The following is a 16,667-nucleotide window of genomic DNA, read 5'->3' as shown; positions in this document are numbered from 1 at the left end:
TGCTGGGTGCCCAGGCAAGTACCAGTTCTCTTCCTGGACTTCACCCCCACTGGAGACAGAGTGGGGTCCCAGGGAACTGCGGGTAGAGAGGGTGGGCCTGCTCCCATCAACAGCACCGCGCAGGCCCCTGGGTGGCACGGTAGTGGGTGTCTGGGGGAGGGAGAAAGTGGGCCAAGAGCTGGCCAGCTGGGCTCCTTGGGGGTGTCCCAAGGGCTGCTAGGTAACAGGGAAAGGTGGTACCTCCACGTTCCCACCAACCCACAACTCTGATCTCATCTGTATCACGCGTGGCCTATCTTGTCTACAGGTAGCGTATAAATATGTTATGATGTGTTGTATATTGGTTATACATTTTTCTGGCTAAAAATATTTTAGAAAAACCACTGCTTGCATACACATCTATCACATCTCAGACAAGGAGACTGAGGCCCAGAAAGGGGGAGGGTCTTGCTCAAGGCTACACACTGTCCCTCTGCTACAGAGGAAGGCCCCTCACCTCAACCCCCAATGGCCAGGTGACGGTAGAGCTCCATGGGCCAGAGGGGCGGAGGGGAGTGAGGGTAGAGATTCCCAAGGGAAGTCCTGCCCAGGTCATGGTCTCTAGGTGGAACTTCCCTCCCTAGCGCTGGAGGGACTCTCTTGCCTCTGGTCCCAGGCAGAGCCCACACTGAAAAGAGGTCATGGTCACGAAGAGCGGCCAGGGCCATGGCTGAGAGTTTGTCCATGGCGGTCCTGAGTGTCAGCCCCAAGGAGAACCGAGCCACGTCTGGGGACCCTGGCTGCAGGAGCTTCTCAGAGGGACCATATCTGCAGAAAGACACAAGTTCATTCAGTGTCTGGCAAACAGTAGGAATTCTGAAAAGCTTGGGAGCATGAATGAATGAAGGAGACCTCAGTCTAGCGGTCAGGACCTAGGTTTCTAAGAGGGGTGAAAGAAAGGAGCTCTGTCGTAATTTGAGATGCAGAACAAGGAAAGGGAGAATCAGACGGGCCTCAGGGTGTCCCCCAAGCCCTGCCAGAGGGAATTCCCCACTGATGGGGTGAGCCTAGCTCTCCTGGGGGCGTCTCTTGTGTGAGAGAGGCAGGCTCCTCTGGTGGAGTCCTCAGACGGATCGGGGAGGCACAGCTGTCCCTGGGAGTCCCCAGTGTGGTGGAGCAGGCTGAAGGGAAGGGGTGGATGTTCTTGCCCCAGGAGCTCCCTGTCAGATGGAGGTCACAGCCCTGACCTTGGCATTCCCCTGGCTGAGGGAGGAGGCCAGGCCCAGGGTGCGAGGCTGATTTTCTGCTTTCTGGCCTTGGAGCTGAGGAACCCTGCGTCTGGATGCCCTGCAGGAAGAAGCCGGGAGCTGTGGCCAGGCAGGCAGGAGAGCCATCGGCATTCCGGTCAGGCAGCCAGTGGCTGAGTTATTATTATTTCTCTTTTTTTTTTTTTTTTGAGCTACTTAGAGCAATTTACAGAAATCATTTAGGGGCCGTTTAGGGAGAAGAGAAAAGATGAAGACTTTTAAAGGCAGGGCCCCGGGAAGGTTTTATGCAAATCAGCTTTGCAGGGACTGAGGACCAGTCTAGATTCCCAGAGGGGAGCGGGGCAGGAGGTCCCTGGTCCCCACACTCCAGGGCTGGGAGACTCGGGGAATAGCTGGGAACCATGGAAAGGGATCAGGGGGAGCCTGTATTGGACACGGGCTGAGACACGAGAGCAGGGAGCCCGCTCCCCGGCTAAGCCAGCTGCTCCAAGCTCTGTCTCCCTTCTGTGTATGGGGCACCGTACAGGAGCACAGCTAACGGCCCTGGGACCAAGCTGAACGGGTATGACACTGCCTCATGACACTGGGGGCCAGAGGCAGAGCCTTGGGACCCATCACCCCAGAGAGGAGAAATCACTCTTTTTAGGCTGGACAAGGATACAATTGGCCTTGGCTGGGCAGGATCAGAGGTCTGAGCTGGATGCCTGGGAGCACAGGTTGTGTGTGTGTATGTGTGTGTGGGTGTGTAAGTATGTTACACACACACACACACAAACACACACACACACAATGTGAAAGGGGAGTGGCGTGGTCACAGAGAGGGGAGTAGTGGGGGAAAAACGAGAAAATCAGTCACATATTAGCGAAGCTGTCCCCACAGTCCCCACCTCCTGCTACTTGTGATGTGATTAACGGAGATGGAATCTGGTCACCCCATGCCCACACCATGCCTTCTGGGGTGCATCTCCCAGATACAGCCCACAGGGGAAGCTGGAGGTGGGGGCGAACTCAAACTCAGTGACAGGCCTGGGAGTCAGGAATCTGGGTCTTCGACCTGCGGTTGCAACTCCTGACTGCTGGGTGACCTGAGTTAAGATCATCCCCCTCTCTGGGGCTTAGTCCCTCATCTTTAAGACAGGGATGGTTCCAGGTGAAAGGGGCATGAAGTCCCCTTCTAGTTTCCCTGGTGTAAGTTTCTTTGACTTTAGGGACCTTGCCTCACTGAGCGGCCCCTCTGTGCCACTGTCTGGAGAGACTGCAAGTGTAAATAGTGTGCAGGGCAGCTCCCCAGCCCCCCGCCCGCAGCAGGGAGGCTCAGGCTGCTCTTTCTTTCCAGTGGCTGGTCCCCAGGATGCAGGCCTAACATCCGCTCTTTCTAGCTAAGATTAATCGTAGCTCCTGAGCCTCAGCTCAACAACCCATGGAGTCCCCTCAGGGAGCAGAAGTGACTTTGGCCAAGGGGTCCCTGCAGAAGCCCCTGACTCCTGGGCCACATCCCCAGCCCTATTTTGTATTTTTGCTTAGAGACAGGGTCTCACTGAGTTGCTCAGCACCTGGCTTTTGCTGAGGCTGGCTCTGAACTCTTGATCCTCCTGCCTCAGCCTCCCAAGTCGCTGAGGTTGCAGGTGTGTGCCACCGCGCCCGGCCAGGCTGCATTCTTTGCCAGCACCACTGCAATAGCTGGGTGGGAAGGCTCTGGGCAAAATGTCCAGCCCTGGAGCTGCTGGAACTCCGCCTGCCGGCGGCTCACACAGATTTCGGCAGTGGTTGCTGCAAAACGACAAGAATCCCACCAGACCCACTTCAAAGCCCCAGTGAGTCCAGGTGTTCTGGCACCTCTGCCACCCTGGCATGGATTGCACTCCACTGGCATTGCTCACATCCTTGCCCCGTGACAAGGGGCACTGTACTTTCATCACCACATGCCTGGAGTTTGCTGCAGTGCTTGGTGATGAGGAAATGTCCAAAAACACGCACTAAATAAAACAATAGCTACCATTTATTGAACACGTACTATAAGCCAAGCACTGCCCCAAGTCCGGAACTGGCATAAACTCATTTATTCATTCTAATAGCTTCATGAAGAACATAGTCCTCATATCCCATCGTTTAAATGTATAAATGGTGCCACAGAGAAGTTAAGTGATTTCCCCAAGGTCACACAGCTAGGATTTGGCCGGCCAATGTGCTACTGAATAAGTGAATGCAGGAATAAATTCTTCACCTCTGGTCCCTGTCACCCATTTAACTACCAATCTGTCTTCCTAGTGGCTCTCTGGGTGGAAAGGGTGAGAGGATGGGAAGGAATCACCTCCATGATTGATTCTCTCATCTCACAAATACGTGCTGAGTGTTTCTGGTTGGGCTCTGGTTCTGGTGTTGGAGCACAGAAGCAAACAAGACTCACGTGGCCCCTGCTCACGGGGGCTTCCATTCCAAAGGGGGTCAGTGTGCAGACCAGTGGACACATACCCAAGTAACATGCCACATGGCGGAAAACGGAGTGGAGTGAGGGGGAAGAGGTGTCCAGGCAGGACACCAGACGAGAAGGCCGGGCAGCAAGACCAGGTCCCCAAGGCTCTGTGCCTGGCATGCTGGGGATGGCAAAGAAACCAGCACGGCTAGAAATGAGCAGCATGGAGAGGTGGGGTCCAGAAGGGGACAGCCATGAGGGCTTGTGAGCTGCCGTGGGGACTTTGGCCTTCACTCCTGGTGAGGCAAAGATGCTGAGCAGAAGTGGGCTCGACCTGACCCGTGGTTTCCAGGGGGACATGGTCTCTGGGGTGGGGGAAGCTGGGAACCGCCTCCCTGGCCCTGGACAGAGCTGCTGGACTAGATGGGAGTCGCAGTGGCCAGCATGAATCACACCAGCGCTGGGCAGGGCTGGACAGGGCAGGACAGGGCAGGACAGGGCAGGGGACTTCCAAGGAGGCCTGCAGGGAAGGGCCTGGGCCCAGCTCACCAGAGCCAGTGTGTGACTCCTGGGGAGAGAGCCGCAGGGCCTTCGGGCAGCAGCCAGCCCTGTGCCCACAGCACTGGCCCCGGGCAGCCTGGCTTGCTGGACTCCAGATGCGCTGCTGGGGAGCATCAGGGGCACAAGGACCGAACAGGAAAGAAGGGACCATGGCGCAGGACTCCATGTGGAATGTGAGGTGACACGACAAATCTTTGGATACATTGGTTCAAATGAACGATTAAAATCAGTGTCCGCTGTTTCTTTTTCTCATGTGAAGACTAGCAATGTTCTAAAGCAGACCCGCGGCTCCTGTTCTGTCTCTTCTGGACGGGGCAGACGCCGCCCAGCAGCCTGGACGTTCAGGACAGGGACACTGAACTCCAACTGGAGGAGGGAAGGGTTTGTCCCCACACACAGCAGGCCTGAGAGCCAGGGTGGGGAGTGAACAGTTAAGTAGAGGGAGAACGTGGCTGGGGAGTGGTGAGCAGAGTGGAGCAGGCTTGTTTGAGGTGACCCCTGCGGCCAGCAACACCGTGGACTGTCAGTGACCACGGTGACCATATACTGAGCCGACTGTGCAAGGCAGGGCCAAACCTCTGCTGCCCACTCAACGGCCACACGGGATGGGAAGGCTTCTCTTCCCATTGTTGTCGAATGAGGAAACTGAGATGGAAGAGTGGCATGCCCAGGGCCACCTGTCCCCAGCCAGGAGTGGAGGAGCAAGCCCTGGGCCAGGACCTTCAAGGGCCAGGCTGCAGGACCTGGGAAGGCCTGGGCTCCATTGCAGAGACTCCCCGGGACCCTGAGCCTGACATGCCACACAGGCTGCCTGCGCTGGCCTAGGGGCCCAGCCTTAGGGGCTACCATGGCAGGGGTCACCATCAGGAAGCGGTGGCGTGGCCATCCAGGTACTGGATGTTGTGGCCGGAAGCTGGAGGCGGAGGAGCGTCCTCCACCCCAACAGGCTGCAGAGGTGCTGAGACTGTGGGCAGAGGCCTGGGGCTGCTTTCTGGGGAGGAAAGGAGGAGGGAGAAAGGAACAGGGGCCGGCCGCTGGCCACTGCTTTTAAAATCCAGGAGCATGTTGCTAGGAGTCACCAAGGGAAAAAAAAAAAGATCCCAAACAAAACAAAAACCCAACCTCCGGGAAGCCTCTGGCAAGTCTCTTGTGTTCTCCAGGCCTTGGCTGCTAAAATAATGAGTGCACTTGCAAATACTGAGCCTCCGCCATGTGAGCTGCCTGCCCCCTTCCATTTGCCGTCCGGCCTCACAGAGGTGGAGACCAGGGAGGAGAAGGGCAATCAGGCCGGAAGCGCTGTCAGGACTCTGCTAAGTGGCAGAGGAGGCTCTCACACTCAGACCCCTTCCCTGGATCTAAAGCAGGCTCCTTGCCATGCAGCGGTTCCTTGGATGACTTCTCATGGTCATTCCCATTTGGAGATCCCCGACTCCCAGAGGGGCTGCTGCAGCAAATTCCTTCCGCTTTATACCAATCTGCAGAATGACCCCTGACCCAGTAATTATTGGGACTCCTGCTCTGATCATTGCCATTCCCCCCTCTAACCCTTCCAGGCCTCCCCAGCATTCCACTGATCATGAGGTCACAGTCCTGAGAGGCCTTAAGAACGTCCAAGTCAAGGATTACCAACCACGTACCTGGGCACACAGCCTCATAGCCTGCACTCACCGCCGGCATCCCTGGCTGTCCCCAACCTGCACTCTGAATGCTCTAAGGCCAGTAGCTATTTTTGCCCTGTGTTTCTGTCCTTCTCAGGGAATCAGACCCAAGAGACGCTGAGTGTCCAGCCTTCTGAAGCAGAATTTGAGCCTGGCCGTGGGCTCTTGGAGTGACACCTCTTCCTTGAAGCCTCCCCTGAGCCCCTCTAACCGTTACGGAATTTTCCTTTCCCTCCCTCCCTCCACAGCACTCTGTGTCCCTTCCACAGTGTCTGCGGCTCTGCATTTGATCACAATCTCTGCAGACGGAGCTCATCTCCCTGGGATGCCCCATTAGAAGCTCCCTACGGGCAGGCGGTACATTTCCTTCATCTTTCCACTCAACCCGGTGCCTGGCATGCGCTTATAAAATTAACAGCAACAATATTGACAACTGTCGTTTTTGCACATCGACTGTGTGCTAAGTGTGACTCTAAATATTTGGCGTGTCCTAATACACTGAATCATCATAGCAACCTTCCTTATAAATGGGGTAATTTCGTAATCATTTGCAAATGAGGAAACCGAAGCACAGAGAGGTTAAATAACTTGCCCCACACCACACAGGGTTTGACTAAGATGAGCAGTTTGGTTCCAGAGCTGAGTGCAGGGAAAGGGTGAAGGGGGTGGGGAGCCATAAGGGGAGGGGGGAGCCATAAATGTCTCCACTATGTGGAATCGGAGCAGGGTCGCTGCTAGCCCTGGGGGGTTGCACTGAGTGGCACACAGTAGGTGCTCAGTAATAATGGACTATTAAGATAACGAGACAGTTCAATGGCTGTTCAGACACAGGTGTGCGGCTGGTGGGGGCTGGAGGCTGAGGAGAATATCCCAGGCAGGAGGACTGGCAGTGCCCACCTGGCTCTCACCCCGCCACTTCCGCCAGCTCCAGCCGCCTGTCCCCAGCCTTCAGACCTCTCATGCCTGGGCTGGCGGCTGGCAGTTTTTCTCCTGCCGAGAACAGCCATAGAAAATTGAGATCATTTCTCTGCCGTGCTGGCAGCTGAGAAAATGGCAATTTTTCCTATTTCCAATCCAAGAGTTCCTTCCTATTGGACAAATGCCCCATGAGCCTGTCGGGGCAGGGGAGAGTATGGGTCACCCCTGGGCAGGTCACATCCTACGAGGCGTGGGCTGCAGTGGTCATGCAAGCGACAGGCTGTGGGTGGCAGGAGGAGGGGGCCACCAACCAAGACCCCTGCGGGTGTCAAATAGGGGCAGGTGGCGAGGTCCCAGCAGCAGATGACCTAGTTGCTGCAGGCTGCTCGGGGACTCAAAGGAAATGGGGCTTTGCAGTCCTTGAACTCAAGAACCTCCAGTTTATCATGCCCCCAATCAAGAGTGGCAGCAAATGAGACCCAGCATGTGTGTGTGACACCCCCACGTCCCCTTAGAAGTGGAGTTTCTGTAAAGGTAGATGATTTGTTAAAAAATTAAAATTTGTACCTGGCTTGGTGGCTCACACTTATAATCCCAATAGCTCGGGAGGCTGAGTCAGGAGGATCACGAGTTCAAAGCCAGCCTCAGCAATAGCAAGGTGCTAAGCAACTCAGGGAGACCCTGCCTCTAAATAAAATACAAAATAGGGCTGCTCCTCGAATGGTCAAGCTCGTGCCCCAGGACTCTGACACTGGCTGCTGCCTCTGCCCTCGGGCTCTCTCGGGTGCAGATGTGTGGCTCTCACTCAGTGCACATCCTCCCCTGACCCCGTCTCTGCTGGGTGATGCTTCATCCAACAGTCATTCGCTTTGATGCTAATCATCTGTCCCCAACGCACACGCTCCTCAGAGTTCCCAATTCCCCTTACCCTACTTTTTGCCTTCTAACAGATATAACTGCTGACTTATTGGATAGATTCATTCCCGACCTCTGCCTTCCCTTCCCCCACGATGCAGGCAGGTTCCCTGAGGGCAGGGGTTTTGTTGTGCCCACTGATCATGGCAGCGCCCCAGCTGAACACCTGTTGGGTGACAGGTGGGGGTGTCCCTGTGCACATTCATGGATTCCTCTGGCCCATTACCAAATGCTTGCTTCTCGTTAGACACCCCTGGGTGGGCAGCGGCCGCGAAGCCATCACGCCCTGTCTGTGTCCACGTGAGCCCAGGGCCAGTGGGGAAGCCTAATGAAAAGCACAGCAAATCTGCTCACATGATAATCGAGTGGCCTTCTCTGGTGGACATGCTGTGGCTGGGGAGCTGGGCAGGTGATGGGTGGGAAGGTGCTCGGGTCAGAGGGGGCAGCAGGTGCAGAAGCTCTGATGTGGGAAAGAGCATGACTCGTCCAGGAGAGGGGTGGAGGGCAGCTCCAGGTGAGGCTGGAGAGGCCCCCACGGGTGGTCCCTGTCTCTGTGGCTCATTCTGTGCTTGGTCCCTGTTTGCAGGACACGGAGAGGTTTGCTAAGAAGACCTCCCTGTGCGGGCTCAGAAAACCTGACTTCCAAAGCTGGTGAGGCCAGGGCTCTGTGAAATGGGGACCACAGGGCTACCTGCACGTGGTGGCCACCATGAGCGTCAAGTGGATCTGAACCGCACAGGCGGTTGGAACTCTCCATGAGGCGGCGTGGGACCGCGGCTGAGCAGGCGCGCACTGAGCATGCGCCTCTCTTCTGGCTCCCACCGACACGACACCTTGCTCCTGCCGTGACAAGTCTGCTGCATCATCTGAACCAAGTTGCCAAAAATACATCCACTTCTGGGCCAGAGCCAGGCTCCCCACAGCCCCCAGGTCTCAGGGCCGGGGCGGGAGGACCGTAAGGGAGGGCCCTACAACCTCTGAGCAAAGGGGCGTCTCTCCCCCCAGACCCGCGGCAAGCAGGCGACCATGGCCACCTGTGCAGGCTGCTCATCAGATGGGCCTCTGTGGAGACGAGGCTGCCTCTCTTGTCAAATGGGGTGCTCCTTGAGGGCACCCCACCTCTTCTCCTCTCCTTCAGTAAAACAGAGAGGCTGCCACCCAGTGCAGTGCGGTTCTCCTGTTTGAAGTTGGTCGCTGCCGGGGCTAGGATCCTGGGGAGGGGTCTGAGGCGGAGGGGAGGGGTGTCCTGGCTGTCTGCTCTCCCTGGGGCCAGGGGTCTGCCCTGGAGGTCCCCATGTTGTTGGGCCTGGACGTCTTAGATGGAGATGCCTTCGGGGAACCTGAACTGCTTTAAGAGACATCCATCCATCCTGGTGACCATGGGCACACTATTCTCTCAGCCCCTCCTAGGATCAGGAGAGAGATGGGCCCCGGGAGGCACAATAAGCTGAGAAACCCCACACCAGCCAGTCCACATGTTCCCACTGCTCCCAGTTTGAACTGATTAGGGAAGTCATTTATGCCAAGAGAGTCTCCAGTCGCTCATCCCCATAGGCCATAGGTGTGGGTGAGAATGCAGTGGGAAGGACTCGAGTTGGATAAAAAGGAGAACTTTCCAAAGGCAGATAATTATTTAGATAATTTAGGCAAAAAAAAAAGGGGGGGGGGAGATTTTCTTCAATTATCTTTTCTACCCCCATTTTTTTTTGCACTGAATAATTCATTCTTGCATTCATTCATTTGTGCAATAAGCACTGAATTATCTAGGTAATTGCTCCCATTTTCCACTCCATCCTGCTGGGCTGTCTGTTAGCCAGCAGAGCCTGGGGTGCTGGAGTGTGTTAGGAGGGAGGGGAGCTAAAAGGGGCAAAGGGAAGAGTGGAAAGGGGATGGTCACTTCTGGACTTGCAGCCTGTGGGTGCTGAGGGTGCTCTCAGGGCTGGCTTGTCCCCCTGTGACCGTGCTGGCCTCACTTCTCAGGACCCCCTCCCTGGGCTGTCCATTTGTCCCCCAGAGACTGGTGTGTGAGGCTGGCTGAGTGCTGGTGCTCCGTGACACCCTGCCTCATCCTTGGGGATGGCTGGAGATGGCGCAGCCGGCTGAATGGCTGATAACGAGTCCTGCCTTTCTTTGCATTTAAAAAGACAAGAGAAGGAAAACAGGAAAGGACATTTATTTTCTTGGAAAAAAAAATATATATATATATACGCACATAACCGGTTCATTAATTTCTTATTAAAATTCCGTGTTGAGCACGGGCGAGGAAGGAGTGGGGGAGACCCTGGGGAAGGGGCGGGAGGAGATCATCCCCGCTTGTTAGCGCCTGCCCATGTTAGTGCCCATGGAGGGAGGCTGGGGAAGGTGAGGGGTGATGAGGGGGCTTCTCATCACCAAGCAAGGGCGGGACTGGGCCTGGACAGTTCCTCCTCCTCTCTGCAATGGCAGAGGAGGAAAAGAGGTCTCAGGGAGGAGCGAGATTCCTGGGGCCACGCAGCAAGTCTTGATGACAGTCCGTGTTTGAACCCAGGCATCCTGCATCCTGGGGGCTGTGGCTTCAAACTGCTTTGCGATGGCGAGAACCCAGGGCTGCCTGGTCTCTGCAACTGGGCCTGGAGCTCGAAACTGGGAGCTGGGAGGGAGACCCAACCCCTCTGTGTTTCTTTTTTAGTGCTTGGTCAGGTTGATTAAGGAATGCTACAGTGATGGATGGCCTCCCCTGCTAGGCCAGAGGCTGCCTGGAGACTGGAAGAGGCTGTGGAGAGGGAGGATGGCTGGGCTGGGGGTGGGTCTTCCGTTAATCCAGGAGCCCTGTTCAGGCTCTGGGCTGGTCCTGGTTCCAGAACTAACTTGGGGGATGACCTTGGTCAGCCCTTGGCCTTGCGTGTCCATTTCCTCAGCCATCCAGTGGTTGGACATGATGGCTCTGTGGATGTCACTACATGATGAGCAGGGAACAAAGCGAGACCCTGCCCTGGGCAGGCAGTGGGCCAGGCCCTGGGGGTGGGGGGCAGCCCCTCTCTGGTGTGGTGTCTGCAGGAGCATCACACCTGCCCCCAGCCTCAGGGGTCCGTGGGGGCTTATCTGGCCCCCAGTAGGGCCTCGGAATCACCCTGATAGCCCACAGGGGCCGCACCTCCTGAGCCAAGCACCCAGCCATCCTCAGAACAGATTCCAATAAAGCTCATTTTCTGTCACCAAGTTTATAACACATCCCCACCTACTGGCCTCAAACATTAACAAGGCTGTGTGGTGGCACCGGGCTCCATGTGGCCAGGAGGAGCAGGGGTGTGGGAGGAGGAAGGCAGCACACACCTGGCTCCCAGCAGCGGGGCCACCCCAGCCTGGCCCTGTCCTCCTGCATCTCCAAAGGAGGCCCCGGCTTGGGTCATCAGGGGAATGGAATGGGGAGCGTGGACACAGCCTGGGGAGAAACTCTGCGCTTTCTGGGCCGGGGGCCACACACACTTGAGATCATGCACCCAGAGCAATGGGGGACACTGGCATTTATATTCTGAGACCATGTCATAACACGACACCTGGGATCCATGTGTCTTGTAGATGCCACTCCAGGGGCATGGCATGGGCCTGCTCCTTCCTCTTGCTCTCTTCCTAGCGTCCCTGCCTGTCTCCTCCCCTGTCCCTCTTCTGCCCCAGCGCCCAGAGCTCTCTCCCTCGCCTCATCCAGTTCTTCTGAGCACTGACTATGTGTGAAGCACTGGAGTGAGAGGCAAAGACATGGAAGATGTGACAGTCTCCTGTCCTCGAAGCAGGTGGGAGTCAGGAGGTAAACACGCCTGTGCACATGCTTCCTGTGTGTGCCCAGCCTGGCTCAGTCTCTGAAAGGCAGGAGGATATGTAGAGGCAACACCAAGACAGTTCTAGTACTTCTGTTGGGGCAGGAGGGCTGCTGGAGAGAGCAGTCACTGGGAAATCTAGGGAGACTCCCCGGAGGAGGTGATAACTGAACTGTGCTTTGAAGGGTAGGAAATGATTTCTGGAGGAAGGGTAATCCAGATGGAGAGAACGGCACGTGGAAAGCGAAAAGGCAGGAGAGTGAAGAGTTACTCCTCATGAGGTACATGGAGGATGGAGAGGGGTGTACCAGACATGAAGATGTCCATAGGGACATGTCCATGGAGGATATTGGACACCAGGGCAAAGCTGACTAAGGCAGCTGATATGATCAGCTCTGCCACAGACTGAGCCACCAGCCGGTCCTCCCAAACTCACATTCAAACTAAATAGGGAGGAGAGTCTCCCCAAAGACAGAATCAAGAAAATGGCCTTCACAGATGATCTCTGGAAGAGGCCTTGAGACTGGCAACAGTGTAGGGGACCCAGATACCCCCCACCATCTACCCTTTGAGCTAAGCTGGGCCCTGAAAGGAAATGGGGGGTTCTCTGCCCAGCAGTCCTGGCAGAAAGAGAGGAGGGCATGGATGGGCCAGAGACCACACTGCCCGTGGAAGGTGGGGGCACGATGGAGGCAGGCCAAGGTCACCCTCCCCAGTGGCGCCAGAGTCAGACAGAAACCCAGGCTACTTGCCTCCAGACTGTCTGTGTGGTCAGAACCCTGTGGCCCCAGGATCCTGCCAGGCGTCGAACAACTGCACCTGCCCCTCCACACCGACAGCATCCTGGACCACCCAGAAAACCCAACCATGAATTAGGCTTGAGATTAAGTCCATGTGCCTTCCTTATCAGTGGAAATGGTTGGCAGAATGGCCATCAGGCAGCCTTGGAGGAGGAAGGGCCAGGGGACCTTTTTTTTCAGGGGGAGGTTTCTTTTATTTGGGCCTTTCCCATTCGGGGGATCCCCAAGTTTTAAGCATCTTCCCCAGAGCAGAGGGGAGACTCAGACATGGGATGGGGAAGAGGCCCCTTGTCTCAGGGGAGGAGGGGCTTGGAGAGGGAGTCAGACAGTCAGGAGGCGGAAGCCTGCCCCACCTCAAGTGTTTTCTTCCTGCAGCCAGGTCCTGAGCCCCATGCGTGCAGCACTGGGCTAGCAGTGGCTATGTGACAGACCGAGGAAAAAGCCACGGTTCTGCCCACTGCTCCAGGACCACCAGCAGGGAGACCCTTGGGTTCCTAAGGAAAACCAGAAGCAGAGAGCAAACAATCCCAGGCACTTGCAGGCAGCAACCAAGGCCCACCTGGAACTGGAGCCTAAAAAGCAGACAAGATGCTGGCAGGTGACAGAGGGGAAAAGAAATTTAGTGCCAAACTGAGGGATTAGGAAGGGGTGGGTCGGTGGAGACCTAAGGACAGTGTTTGAGCTGCATGGGGTCTTAACTGGATTTCGGGATGGAAGTCTGACAGCAAAATGCAAAGGTGGGGAGAACCATGCCTGGACCCAGTCCTGAGCTCCCAGGTTTCCTCCTGCTGGGCACTTGGATTCCATGCTCACCGGGACTAGTCGCCAGCAGCCCGCAGCTCCAGTGTACAGGGGAGCCCACCTCTACCCCTTTCCCATCCTCAGTCTTGCAAACCCCAGCAGGCAGAGATTTGGGGTTCAGCTGCACTCCCAGCCGCCCCACCCACTTCCACCTACCCCAGGCTGGCGCTTGCCCTGCCCATTGCTCTTGTAGTAGAGAACTGAGGTTTGCTATCACTGGTGAACTGAAGGCAAAACAGCCCCCTAGAGTCACTCCCCACGGGGAACAACCAATCCCCATTCATAGAGAACGGTCAGCCAACTCCCCTCCCCCTCCTGGCCCCAGGACCCTTGGATTCTGAGAGACCATTATTTTTCTTATTCTTTCAACCTTGAGAATGCGCCCTGGTCAGGGTGAGGGAGGCCGCTGGCTAGAGACCTTGGGCACACACATGGCGCGCTTGGGCAGGCTCCTAGGGACTGGGCAGCTCTGGGCAAAAGCTGAGCACGGAACAAGGAGAGTCTTCCTCCAACGTGGAGAGGCCACTACCCCCTCCGTCAAGTCCCTCTCCATCCTGTCTGAGGCTCACCCTCAGCGTGGGGTATGGAAACCTTCTCCACCCCGCCCTTGCTGGTTGGGGAAATGTGTCCCGGGCCGGTCGGATACACGTTGGGAAGGGCAGAGGCTGCTCTTCTCCATTCTCCTCCCTCGGGTCCTCTCCCTCTCCCTTCTCCTCTTGGAGCATCTCCAGCTTGCGGAAGGCCCGCCGCAGCCACCTTCCGTCTGGTCTGAGTTACCACGCTGGGGGGCTGTTCAGAGACCCTCTGTCCCCCATCCGTGTCCCCCCTGTCCCACAGCCAAAGCGCGCCAGCCCAGCCCCTCCCTCTCCCACCCCTTTCCCGAGGAGCCCGGGGCGAGCCTGGGGAGCAGACGCAACAGATTGCAGAAAGCGAGAGCGCGGAGCCCGCTCCCTCCGCGCGCCCTGCCTGCGCCTGCTGCCCAAACCCCCCGCCTCCTGGCTCCGCTAAGCCTGCCATTTAGATGCAGCTCACAGGACCGCGGGCGGCCGGGCGGCCGCGGCTCCCGGGGCCCTGTCAGTCCACTTCCCTTCTCCAGGACCGCCGCAGGAAGCCAGACAGCGGGCCGCGCGGCCCCGCACCCGCCTGCGCGCCAGCGGCCGGAGAAGATGCGATCGCACGGATCCCAACAACCCCCCGCCCGGCCCGCTGCAGGGGGAACCGCGGGTGGGGAAGCTGGAACGCGATCCAGCAGACCCCTCTAGATTACCGTAGGCGGACACGCCCCCAGGTTCTCGGGTTTAGACCCTTCTTTTTAACCCTGGGAGGAATGGAGCGAACCCTCCCCCCCACCCAGCCCTTTTCCTGGGCCGGGCTCGGTCCCCTCCGCGGGTCTCGAGTTTCAGCTCCCGCCAGAGGGCTTAGGGGCCGGCGATAACTCAAGCCGCAGCCCGAGACGCCAGGCTGGGAGCGGCGGCAGAGTCCGGGGGGTAGAGATAGGGGTTCTCCTTTCTTCGGTCCTCCCTGTGCCCCCTCCAGTGGCGCCCGCCGCATCTTCACCCCCGAGTCTGCTCCGCGACACTTACCGTGGGCGAGCAGCGCCGAAAGGCAGAGCAGGGCGGCGCCGCCGCGGCCCGACATCCCTGGGGCCATGGCCGAGGCGGGGCCGAAGGGGTCCGAGGGGACAACAGTCGACGATGACTTGGCCCCAGGATGGGCTTGGTCACATCCAACTCAGTGTGGCGGTGGCGCCTAGCTGTCTCTGCAGAAGCTTTGGTGACCAAGGAGCGCAATTCGGGGACACTTTGCGGGGAGGGGGCGTCCCAGGCGCCGCTGGCTACACCCTCGGAGCTGGTGGGGGCGCAGCTCCGGGCGGGAGGAGCCTCCACCTCCCTCGGCTGGTGCCCCCTGCAGGATCTGTGAGGCGAGGGGGGAGCCGCACGTGCAGTCCCGGGGCCCGGTGGCCGCGGACGTCCCGGGGGCCGCTTAGAGACAAGCGCCGAATCCCCTGGCCCCGCGGCCCAGCTCGAATTTGAACTCGCTTGAGGGTGCAGATTGCCAACGGAAGCCCCGATTTCCTTGGTTTCGGTGGTAACCCCACATGGAGAGCGCAGCTTTCTTCCTCCAAGAGCCCTGCGGCAGCCTCAGCATAAAAATCCTAGGTCGGGTGCAAATGAATGATTTCTTTCGCAAAGAGAAAATCAAGGCAACTTTAATCCATCCAGAGAAGGAAAAGTTTCCGTGCAGTGCTGAGACGGGCGACGTGGATCGCCACCACCCTAGGCGACGCCCAGACGGAATGCCCGAAGCGGGTGGCCAGATGTTTGTCCCCTTCCAGGGCTCGCTCCTGGACTCCAGCGCTCTCTCTCACGTCTCGACCAGGGCCCGCGCTCATCACAGGCAGGCCCCACGCCTCCTGGCCCAGCAGCAGCTTGGTGTCTGGGGCTAGGGTGGTGCGGCCAGAACCGGCTGCCCCAGAGGAGATGAGATGGGGCTTAGAGAAACGAGGGAGCGGTAAAGCCAGCTAATGCGCCCTGATCCGAGCCCTTCCTACCCAGAGCATCGACTCCAGCCTCCAGACCACAACGTTGCCAACCCTCTGCAGCTCCCGGCCTCCCCTCCCCGGTCTCGCTGTATCAGCAGAGAGGCGCGCTGCCCCGCCTCGCTCCTCGCCTTCCCTGGGGGGGGGGACCTGCACAAACCTTGAACTTTTCCGGGGTTCAGACTCTCCGACGTCTCCTGCTCCCCGCCGCCCCCGCCCTGCCCCTGGACGCCCGCTCTCCCGCTGTCTCAGTGCAGCAGGGCATCGGCTCTCGCTCTCTCGGAGTCAGTTTGGGCGAGAGGATCGCCGCACCAGTCCCGGCTGCGGGTGGCCAGACACGGGCGCCGAGCCAGCGGCCAGGGCACCCGGCACCTGCGCAGCCTCGGGCCGGGGAGGCGGCAGCTGGTGCCTATCGGGCCGAACAGAAAGGTGCCAGCAGCGGGGCCGGCTCCCCACGGACGTGTGTAGGGGGAGTAGAAGAATCAAGGAGCTATAAGGAAGAGGAGGCGGGGGGAACCACAGTTGCACGAAGCCGTCGCCACCGCCGCCACCGCCTCCTCGGCGCTCGCGCCGGCTGCTCCACCGTAAAATACTCGGGAGACACACTCGCGCTCGCCGCCCTCCTCCTGGGTCGAGGATTCAGCGCCCACCCGAGCAGTAGCGGGCGCAGAGCTTGGCGCGCTGGCTCCCCTCCTTCCCCTCCCCTCCCAGATTCCCCGTGGTCACGTGGCCTGGAGCGCGCGGCCCACGGCTCGCGCGCCACGGAGGCTCCCCCCGCCCCAGCTCCCCCTCGTCTGTCCACGTGTCCATTCCGCATTCCCAGCCTGGGGGCGCGCGCGGCTCCTTAATGAGACTCGGGCAAGAGTCGACCCAGCGATTTCGTTCTCCTCGCTTTTACGTTTCATTTTTCCTCCCTGACGCAGGCTAGCGCTGGGACCCAAGTGGGGTTGGCTGGCTGCAGCGGTTGCGTTTCTCTCCGGTACATGCCACCGCAGTCGCCGATGTCCCTTTTCAAAGGATG

At 58.3% G+C, this 16,667-nt stretch overlaps 1 protein-coding gene across 1 annotated transcript in view; it reads right to left on the bottom strand.

Moving 5' to 3' along the window:
- Window positions 1-16,277, bottom strand: part of Tmem132e (transmembrane protein 132E) — a 51,089-nt gene extending 34,812 nt beyond the window's left edge. Inside the window, exon 1 of the mRNA XM_046456103.2 lies at window positions 14,691-16,277. Within this exon, the coding sequence (XP_046312059.1) occupies window positions 14,691-14,757 (67 nt within the window). The 5' untranslated portion in view covers window positions 14,758-16,277. The remainder of the gene's footprint in view (window positions 1-14,690) is intronic.
- Between the last annotated feature and the right edge of the window lie 390 nt (window positions 16,278-16,667).

The sequence above is a fragment of the Marmota monax genome, unplaced genomic scaffold (genome assembly GCF_021218885.2).
Source record: "Marmota monax isolate L192 unplaced genomic scaffold, Marmota_monax_Labrador192_F-V1.1 WCK01_AAM20220418_F8-fsc00317, whole genome shotgun sequence".
NCBI classification, from domain to species: domain Eukaryota; kingdom Metazoa; phylum Chordata; class Mammalia; order Rodentia; family Sciuridae; genus Marmota; species Marmota monax.
Note: the sequence above shows the minus strand (reverse complement) of the source record. Positions and strands in the feature narration are given on the sequence as shown.